Below are 10,115 nucleotides of genomic sequence, written 5' to 3'. Positions count from 1 at the left end.
AGAGCTAGGAACTCAGTCTGGGTTGGCCATGTGGGTGACATCATCAGACAGCTCTGTTGTCTCCCCAGGCGTGTTAGTAGTGAGCTGGATGGACGGAGAGCTGTGAGGACTCGAACTAGTCGTCTAAAGCAGGATCCGGTGTCAGTGGCTGTAGCTTTGTTTGCCATCCCACAACACTTTTTTTGTTTTCTAAAATTCTTGACTAGTAGCTGTTCTCCATCCAGCTCCCTATTTATGCCTTGAGAAAGTGGTAGAGGACGGCCCAAAGCCTTGGGACCCTGCATCCATGTGGGGGACCCAGAAGAGGCTCCTGGCTCTTGGCTTCAGATCAGTTCATCTTCAGCCATTGTGGTTCACTTGGGAAGTGAACCAACAGATAGAAGATCTTTCTCTTTGTCTCTTCTCTGTAAATCTGCCTTTCCAGTTTTAAAAAAGAAAAAGTCCTAATTGCTCTGCCCCGGTCTAGTTTCTCACCAAGGCATCTGGAGAAGAGGTGGGACAGGGCCCAGATGACTGGGTTCCTGAAGCCCTTGTGGGACCTGCGTGGCTTCCCAGTTGCTGCCTTTGGCCTGGCCCACATCTGGCTGTTGAGCCATTTGGAGAGTGAGCAGGCAGATGGTAGGTCTATTTCTCTCTCTTACCCTGCTTTTCAAATAAATCTTTTTTTTTAATATTTTATATTTATTGCAGTCAGATATACAGAGAGAAGGAGAAACAGAGAGGAAGATCTTCCATCCCATGATTCACTCCCCAAGTGGCTGCAATGGCTGGAGCTGAGCCAGTCCGAACCCAGGAGCCAGCAGCAGCCTCTTCCAGGTCTCCCACACGGGTGCAGGGTCCCAAGGCTTTGGGCTGTCCTCAACTGCTTTCCCCAACCACAAGCAGGAAGTTGGATGGGAAGTGGTGTTGTCAGGATTAGAACCAGTGCCCAAATAGGATCCTGGCGCATGTGTTGGGCCCCATTTTTCTTCTTTTTTTTTTTAAATTTTTTAATGCTATGTTATGAAGGAATATTTTACGCTGCTTCTCAATCAAATCACCGGAGAACCAGCCCTGGTGCCTGAGGAGGCTCTCACCAGGCAGGCGATGTCGGGGAGGAAGTGTGAGGATGAAAGGGTGGTGGGAGGAAGTGTGGCCCAGCAGAGAGGAGGGGCCCGCGCCCAGCCCAGCCAGCTTCCTTCCTCTCCCTCCTCTGGCTCATGCCCACTCTACTCCGTGAAGATGCTGTGTGGTGGGAGGATGTGGCTCTCCACGCCCTACAGGTCCTTACGATGCCAAAAGGGCAAACTGGAAAGTTAATGAAAGAAAAAGCGAAGTCATGTTGGTCTGATGTCTCCCCAGACCCGTGTGTTGGGAACTTGAATCCAAAGCTGCGGAGCTCAGTGGGCCCAAGGGAGGAGTGGGGTGGCCAGGACCGTGGAGCAGGCCCCGAGTTCTGACAATGGTCAACTACAGGACAGACGCAGATGGAGTTACGCGCCATCTAGGCTGCAACTGCCTGCTTGACTTTCCGCCTGTTTGGGTGCAGCAGGAAGTTCCTCCAGAAGAGAGAGAGAAAGAGAGAGAGAGAGAATCTTCCATCCCCTGATTGACTTTCCAAATGTCTGCTATGGCCAGGGCCATGAGAATCCAGAAGCCGGAGCCAGGAGCTTCTGCCAAGTCTCCTACATGGATGTAGAAACCCAGGGACTTGGGCCCTTCTCCCCTGCCTTCTCAGGCACATGAGCAGGGAGCTAAATTAAAAAACCAAGCAAGTAAGCAAGCAAACAAACAGAACTGCTGGGACTCAAGATGGCACTCACGTGGGATGCTGGCGCCACAGGCAGCAGCCCTACCCTCTACACTCTATCAATGACTCTCCAAATAATTTTAAAGTTGGTAAGAAATTTAAAAATTAGGCTATGGAGGGGGCTTCTACAAAAAGTAGCAACCGCAATGGGGAAAAACTGGCAAAGAGGGTACAGACAAAGAGGTAACTCACAGGAATGGGAATTCAAAAGTAACAGCCATGCTATGAGGTGCTGGAGGGATCAGGAGCTGGGGAGATGCCAACGGAGTCAGGAAGTTACTCTTACCATGCAGCGAACGGTAACAACCTGAACACTGCGCATCACTTAGAGCCAACCAGGGAGGTGGACTCGCTGGTTCTACAAAGGCAGGCGTTTGGGCAGTTTTCTGAAGCTCTGATTTGCACCTCCCAGAAGTCACCCCCCTCAAGTGCCTAGTTCGGGGTGGGGTCACAGAGCTACGTGACCATTCCCACCACCACTGACCGTCCTTGTCCTTGTCCCCACCCCATCCCTGCTCAGCTTCCTGTCTGCAGCTTTGCCTTGTTGGACATTTCCTAGGAAGGAGTCACCTACGTTGTGGTCCTTTAGGACTGGCTGTTTCCCTTTTCTAAAGATTTATTTATTTGAAAGGCAGAATTGGAGAATTTCTTTCATCCTCTGGTTTAGTCCCCCGGTGGGCCAGTCTGAAGGCAGGAGCCTGGAACTGCATCTGTGCCTCCCCTGTGGGTGGCAAGGAGCCCAAGCACTTGGACCATTTTCTTCCACGTGTGGTGCCAGTTTTTGTTTATTTATTTAATAAAACTATTTATTTTTATTGGAAGGCAGATTAACATGGAGAAGGAGAGGCAGAGAGAAAGATCCTCTGCTGGATCACTCCCCAAGTGGCTGCCATGACCACAGCTGAGCTGATCTAAAGCCAGGAGGTTCTGGGTCTCTCACACAGGTGCAGGGTCCCAAGGCTTTGGGCCGTCCTCCACTGCTTTCCCAGGCCACAGGCAGGGAGCTGGATGGGAAGTGGAGCAGCCAGGATAAGAACCAGTGTCCATATGGGATACCTAGGGAACCACAGGCAAAGAATTAGCCTGTTACTCCACATGCCATGCCTATGATGGAAGTTTGACCTGCTGTGCCCCAGCGCCAGCCTCCAGCCCCCAGCGTAACAACTGCCCCATCTCTCGTCTCCCTCTGCTGGACCATAAAGGGTTCTGGACGCTGTTTATCTTAGCCTGGGTTGTCACAGTGGAGAATCCGGGGGCAAGTCAGGCTTTCTTGCCGGGAGAGTGGACAAGTCTTCAGGGGTTGAAGCCTGGCCACAGGGTCGGACATCTTGTATGGGGATTGGGTGGCTCATGGCTCTGTGGGCGGTTCCTGCGGATGGTGCTGGGAAACACAAAGAATGAGATGTATGATGGTGTTGTGCCAGTTTTTGAAATCCCCAGATAATCATCAAGTCTGAAGTCGGTGCTAAGGCAAAAAGGTGGTTTATTCAGGTTAGCCTAGGTAACCCAGCCACCTCCCCCAGCCCAGCATGGCTGGGCGGGGGAGGGGCAGCCGCAGCCGGGGCAGCCGCAGCCCAGGCTGCAAGGATCCACAAGGAGGACAAAAGAAGCGCAAGCCAGAAGAGCGAAGGGAGCCCAAGCCCCCCAGTTCTTATACATTTCAGGCTATTAATTATATAGTCATGACTTAGCAGGCTTCTATTGGTGGGCTTGAAACAAGCAACTTTCAAAAAGTACAAATTGATAAGCTATTGGGCTTATCAATTCCTCAACTCCTTTGTTTTTAACCCTTTTTTGTTTCCTTATCCTGCTTCTTTAGTCTTTACAGATGGGTCATCTAACAAAATAGTTTCTCTAATCATAGATTTTGAAAATATCCTTACTGACCAATGGAAAGAACACAATTTCCTCTTAAAATTTGGAGGAGGGAATGCTTTCATTTTTCCACAGGTCATGGACTTGCTGACGTGGATTCCTGATCGCATGAGGGGTCTCAACTTCTGGGCCACCGCAAACTTGGCCTTAACTTGAGCCCTTTCAGAGGCGATGCCACCCAGGACCCAGTCGGTCACCTTGCTCCTGGGCCTTATATAAAGGTGCCCTCACCTCTTTATGCCACCCTATTGGGGGACCATGATTCCAATACACGAAACACTCAGGGGTCAGCTCATGGCAGGACAGAGGGCCAGGGAGAGACAGGAAGCAGATCAGAGCAGCAGTGTGTGTCGGTGAGCCAGGGACACAGGAAGGCCAGAGCGAAGACAGGCGGCGGGCTGGACCTCGGGCAGCCAGGATGGTGCTCCTGCAGGGACACCTGCTCTGTTCCCGGCTGCTGCGGGCACATGGTCGGGTGGGGAAGGTGGAAGATGCAACAAGGCAGACGCCCGTCCGAGCGTGAAAGGACTGCTGGCCCCCAGACGTGGGGTCCCCCTGTGTTGGCAATGGAAGGGCCTCTGCTGCCAAGCCTCCTGGGCTTAGAGGCAGCTCCTTCCCACGGCTCCCCGCTGGTGGACACCGGCCTTGCAGAGCCCAGACGTGCGGGCCAGCCGAGCTTCTACAGATCTCCATGACCTTGATTCCTGCCAGGTGGGGTGTGTGTGTGAGGTCAGGGTTGTTAGCAGATGAACACCGGGACCAGGTGGGCGCAGGACTGGAGCTGGGAGGGGCAGGTGCGACTGGAGGTGACCTGGATGGCGGACACTTGGGGCTGCATACAGGTGACAAGTGCTCACTCTGAAGACTGAACACGACTCACTCAGGCCAAGGGGACCGCTGCAGGCGGCTCAGTTTTGGGGGAAACATTTCAAGAACAGAGATAGTGTTCGTTATTAAGGAAAAAAAAAAAGTTTTTTTTTTATTTGAATGTGGCTTTGGGGGCGGGGAGGGCAAGAGCTCCACCCCTACAGCTGCTGGGAGGGCCTGAGGATATAAAAGAAGTGGGTCTTCCGGGTCTGCACCCTGGGGCGGGGGATGCCCTGGGTGCCCTCGTCCGTGGCTTCCTCCCGGGCCTCTTCCCGGAGCCCGTCCCTGATGGCCTGCAGGCGGTGCCGCTTCTCGCTGAGCCAGGGGCCGCCCTCCTGGACGTCCTGGTGGGACCTGCGTCGCGGCAGCTTCATGATCCACATGGTCAGCCGCCACGGCCGGGGCTCCACGCGGAAGCTGTCCACCGCCTGCGGGGTGGGCGCCACGGCCTCCTTCTCCTCCACCTTAGGAACCTGGGAGTGAGGAAGAAAACAAGGAGACCCCCTCATCCTTCACACAACAGCCTTGGGGTGCCCAAGTCCCCGCTGGGCTGCTCAGGCCACTTTGCAGGTGACCCGGTGTATGGGGTGGGGTGGGACATAAGGCACTTTTGTGACTTGATTTACAATGCACTCAGGTTTGTGCATACTTTAGGATTAAAAGACTCATTACAAAGTACATTGGGATTGGAAAAAAATAAATCTTTGGGATTCCAAAAAGGAGGTACTGGTGGCGTGTGTTGGGGAGGGCAGTGTCGTGGAGCAGCAGGTCAAGCTACCGCCCCGAGAAATGGATGCCCCGGGTGTCCCAGTCGCAGCTGCTCCGCCTGCCACGCGGCCCCGTGCCACGCTCCGGAGCTGCCGGCTCCTGCCTTGCCCAGGCCTGGCCCTTGCGGCCATCTGGAGAGTGAACTGGCAGGTGATCAGCGTCACGCTTGTCATTCTGCTGCCTCAAACAAGTCAATCTTAACAAAAACAGACTGATTCACACAAAACAACAGAAAACTCGTGTTTGTGAAAGACACATTTTTAAAAAATGGAGGTATTCTCGAGAGAGTTCATGGAGAATATATGTTATGAAAAAAAAAAGTTAATTTTTTTGGGGGGGAGGGAGATATCAAGATAACTCATCCTTTAGTCCCGGTTTTCCATGGCGCCAAGCCCTGTCGGGATGACACAGCCCTTTAGGGTTAAGCGCTCAGAGGTTCACAGAGCAGCCGAGTATACAGGCAAGCTGGACTCAAAGCAGCAGCCGACGGGCAGCGGGGTGGGGTGGCTGGTCCAGTGGTTAGGATGCCTGTTTGCACATCACGGTGCCTGGGTTTCCGCCCCAGGCCTGACTCGAGTCCAGCTTCCGGCTAAGGAAGAAGCTGACCGTGGGAAGGTGATGGCCCAGGTGGCTGACTTGATGGGGCCCAAGCTGACCAAGTGCAGGGAGGGTGTTGGGGGAAGTGGAATGGCAAATAGATCTCTTAGTTTGTCTCTTTCTGTGTCTCTGCTTTCACACACGCAAATATATATATCTACGTTCAAGGACAGCTTTGAGTCAGGTGGGAAACTTCAACCCCCCAGGCCTGCGAGTCTCTCGGGTCCGACTATTACTCAGAGCTGTAAGCCGTGGTGAGGCAGCCCAATTCTCACTTCTCTGCTTCCCGCCCACGCACATCTCCTGGGCACAGCCAGTCCTTCTCACCAGCTGAGGCCTGAGGCCGCCTGGGCCCTGGGCACCGGGTGGGTGGACTTGGGGGGCTTTGTGTCCACCTCGGATTCCTCAGAGGTGGGTACTGTTGTGCCCGCCAGGGGGCGCCAGAGGCAGTCACTTGGGAAAGAGGTGAAGGCTCGGTGGGTGCCAATGGGTGCCAGGAAGCCCTCTGTGGGTGCTGGTCAAGCCCTGCCCACCTGGGGATGGGCTCATTCCTTCCGAGAGCTCCAGCTCTGAGCTGGGGACACTGAGGGTCCCCCCTCTTCCCTCCTGGGCAATGGGCGAGTGGGGTGGGCACGCTCCAACCTTCCAGTCGCCATCCAGGCCACCGTCCGGCTCGATGGAGGACTCCATCTTCTCGGAGATCAGCACGTTTCCCGTATTGTTGTCCGTCACCTATGAGGTGGGGGTGAGCCCTTGAGAGCCGAGGACCCCGACCCCCCGGGGACACCCCAGCAGGAGGAGGGCGGGGGCGCACGCACCTTGTCGATCTGGAGGTGGCTGGAGAGGGTGCTGTTGCCCAGCCGGTGCTCCCGGCTCTCCTCTTGGTGGTAGTTCTTGGGGAGGTTCCGCAAGTCCACGGGCGAGGAGAAGAAGCTGTCCAGCCCGCGCAGCAGGTCATGCTAAGGCGGGAGGAGGGGCTGCGGGCTCACCCTTGGGGGCTGACCTGCTGTCCAACCCCGCTCCCCGCCTTGCTCCTCCTCTGTTCCTGCCCCCTTCTTCCTGGGTCACCCCCTCTCTTGTCTGCCCTGTTTGTTCCCCTGCTCCCAGCCCAGGCTCACTCACTCACTTTCAGGAAAAGTCGGCTGAAGCCTTGGAGAAGGCTCTGGAGGCCCAGAAACCCCGTGGAGTTCTCCTGGGAGTCACTGTCGCCAATGGGGGCGGACAGGGCGCAGGGCAGCAGCAGGAGGACCAGCCGGGCCCACATGGCTGGGCAGGCGCGCAGGCTGCAGCCGGGCCCGGGTGTCAGAACCGGGGACCATGTACCCACCTCTTGACGCCCCATTCCCGGGCTCTGCACCCTACGAGCCCCCAGCTCTCATCCTCCCTGTACCCCCTCACCTCTCATCCCCTCCAGCACCCCAACCTCTCACCCTCCCCTCCCCACCCCCCACCTCTCACCCTCCCCTCCCCACCCCCACCTCTCATCCTCCCTCTCCAAGTCCCTTTTCATCTCCTCCCTCCACCCCAGGCTGCCAGACTCATCTTTTCCCTGGGTTTTTGCCCCACTTCATTCCTCACCTTCTAGCACATTCGTACCCCAGACTCGTGCTCCGCTCCCACGCTCCGCCCCCTCTCCCGGGCTACGCCCCCCACACCACAGCCTGGGTCACCAGGCCCACTCGATCCGGCCGTCCGCGGACTGTTGGATCCCAACAGCGCTGCTGGCCGGCCGGGTCCGCGTGAAGGAGCGTTGGGCGCGCGGCGACGCCCGCATTGTCCCCTCACACCCCCAACAGCTGACCTCACGCGGGAGCCCTGTCCGTCACCGCAGGCCACGCCCACGGGGCGGGCTCTCCGCTAACCACGCCCCCTCCCCACCCACGCCCCAACATCATACTCCCTGGACGTCATACTCCCATCAGACCTCGCCCCCATCGCCATGGAGTCGGGGTGCAGCCAGTTACACCGCACCTGCAGCACTGATGTTCCATCAGGATAGCGGTTCAAGTCCCAGCAGCTCCACTTCCTACCCGGCTCCTTGCTAATGCGACTGAAAGGAAGCAGGTGGAGAGAGGCACAAATGCTTGGATCCCTGGACGGAGCTTCAGCCTGGCCCACCCAGGCCACTGGAGCCATCTGAGGAAGGAGCTAGAGGATGAAAGATCTCTAATTGGACCAGCTTGAATGCTTTCTTCTTCTTTTTAATTTGATACTTTTTACATAGTTGATTAGGGCTCAAAGGGTCAAGGGCTACAAGAAAGTGGGTAAGACCATTGTTTCCATATTCTCTTTTTTCCTTGCTGTATCTGGGGGACAGAGGAAGATGAAGGGAGAAGCCACACCCACCCTGCCAACCATCCCAGGGTCCCTGACGTGGGGCATGCTCCCAGGGCACTGCTCAAGTGGTTTTGATAGTTTAGCTGTTCTGAATTGCTGCCGATCTTGCCATTCCAAGCAAGATGAAATCTCTCCAGAATCCACTGGCTGACATAGTTCACTTTAGTGTCTCTACTTGCCCAGATTTTCACAGCCAACACTTGGCTGGGGTAGTCAATCAATGTGCAGCTTGAACTCTGTCATCCAAGTCTCCCACGTGGGTGGCAGGGCCCAGCAACCAGAGCCGTCCTCCACTGCCTCTCCTGGGCACCTTAGCAAGGCAGCTGGATGGGAAGTGGAGCAGCTGGGACTCGAACCAGCGCCCATATGGGATGCTGGCACCGCAGTCAGCAACTTCACCCCCAAACTTCAATCTGAGCCCCCCAAATTAAATCTTAACATTAAATAACTTACCATTTTAAAAATTTTACTTATTTTTATTTGAAAGGGAGATTTATAGAGAAGAAACAGATCACCCATCCACTGGTTCACTCCCCAAGTGGCCACAGTGGACAGAACTGGGCCACTTCAAAGCCAGGAGCCAGGAGCCTTCTTGGGATCTCCTACAGGAGTGTAAGGTCCCAAGGACTTGGGCCATCTTCTGGGCTTTCCCAGGCACATCAGCAGGAAGCTGAGTTAAAGAGGAGCAGCCAGGATACAAACCAGCGCCCGTATGAGATGCTGGCGCTTGAGGTGGAACATTGGCCTATGGAGCCACCCCGCTGGCCCCTTTAAAATGTATTTAAAGATGGAAAAGGCAGACAGCTGGTTCACTCCCTTGTTGTACGCCAGTCAGCCAGGGCTGGACCAGGAGGACTGGGCAGGTGAACGGATCACCTTCTGCCTTTCCCGGGAAACCTGATCCGTGGGAAGAGGCCCCAGAACTCGGGCCTGGCTTCCCCATGGCTGGTGACCTCGCCGAGCCCCCAGCCTCGTCCACCTCGGGCGCTCCAGGGGCGCCATCACAGCGCGGCGGGGTCCACGGATCCGGGCGCTGGCCCCGCCCCTAGACAGCCCGGCCCCGCCCTCGCCCCACCCACCCGGGGCGGCCTCACCGCGGATCCGAGCACTGGCCCCGCCCCTAGACAGTTCGGCCCCACCCACCGCGGGGCGGGGTCCGCGGATTCTTTCGCTGGCCCCGCCTTCGGTCCCACTCACGCCCCGCCCCTCTAAGGGTCTTGGGCCCAGGGTGCTGGCCCCGCCCCTTCCCGGTAGCTCCGCCCTTGGCCCCACCCCTCACCCTGTCCGGCCCATCCACGTGGCCCCGCCCCTCGTCCGGCCCCCTGCTCTCCGCGCGCTCCGGAAACGGTCCCGCCTCGCTCGCTCCCTCTGGAGTTGTGGGTTGCTCCCACGTGTCCCCTCCGCTGCCGCTTGGAAAACCCGGCTCTCCCCGGAATCCCCGAAAACCCTGTCCCCTGTCCAGGAAGGAACTCGGAATCTGGGCTCCCTCTTGAACTCCAAGCCCTTTTGTCCTCCAAAGGGTCAGGAGTTCGAGACCTGGTCCCCGTGCCCCGCATCAGCCCCTCGCAGGCGCGGGGCTCCCTCCCTTGGCACAGTCGCCCCTAGTCATGTGCATTCGGGAAGCTGCGCTTCTGGGGGGAGCTCCCCAACACCTTGTCGGGGTGTGTCCACTCCGCTGAGGTCACACGGAAGCCACGTCGCCAGCGGAGTCCTTCGGAGCCCACCCCTACCCCCCAACCCTCAAACCCACTTTGGGGGCGCTGCACAAGTCGTTTGCTGTTTGCATCCAGCCCCCGACTTCAGCTCCTTGCGCGCTCAGAGCCCCCCAGCCCAGCCCCTGGCCCCGCAACACCTTCTCCCTCCAAGAGGTCCCCCCAATTCC

At 56.9% G+C, this 10,115-nt stretch overlaps 1 protein-coding gene across 1 annotated transcript; it reads right to left on the bottom strand.

Moving 5' to 3' along the window:
* Window positions 1-4,672: 4,672 nt before the first annotated feature.
* DKKL1 (dickkopf like acrosomal protein 1) lies at window positions 4,673-7,190 on the bottom strand. Its single transcript, XM_040978313.1, has 4 exons — window positions 7,023-7,190; window positions 6,715-6,855; window positions 6,539-6,628; window positions 4,673-5,004 (listed from the first exon to the last, which is right to left on the bottom strand). The coding sequence occupies exons 1-4, from the start codon at window positions 7,158-7,160 to the stop codon at window positions 4,690-4,692; spliced, it is 684 nt and encodes a 227-aa protein (XP_040834247.1). The 5' UTR covers window positions 7,161-7,190; the 3' UTR covers window positions 4,673-4,689.
* Between the last annotated feature and the right edge of the window lie 2,925 nt (window positions 7,191-10,115).

This window comes from Ochotona curzoniae, unplaced genomic scaffold (assembly GCF_017591425.1).
Source record: "Ochotona curzoniae isolate NIBS_2020 unplaced genomic scaffold, NIBS_Ocur_1.0 contig_2861, whole genome shotgun sequence".
Taxonomy (NCBI): domain Eukaryota; kingdom Metazoa; phylum Chordata; class Mammalia; order Lagomorpha; family Ochotonidae; genus Ochotona; species Ochotona curzoniae.
Note: the sequence above shows the minus strand (reverse complement) of the source record. Positions and strands in the feature narration are given on the sequence as shown.

Excerpts from the sequence above, each read along its gene's own strand:
- DKKL1 (XM_040978313.1), bottom strand. The coding sequence starts at position 7,160 with ATGTGGGCCCGGCTGGTCCTCCTGCTGCTGCCCTGCGCCCTGTCCGCC. Across the intron at positions 6,856-7,022 it reads TCAGCCGACTTTTCCTGAAA|CATGACCTGCTGCGCGGGCT; the intron begins GTGAGTGAGTGA and ends CTCCCGCCTTAG. Across the intron at positions 5,005-6,538 it reads GCCTGGATGGCGACTGGAAG|GTTCCTAAGGTGGAGGAGAA; the intron begins GTTGGAGCGTGC and ends CCTCACTCCCAG.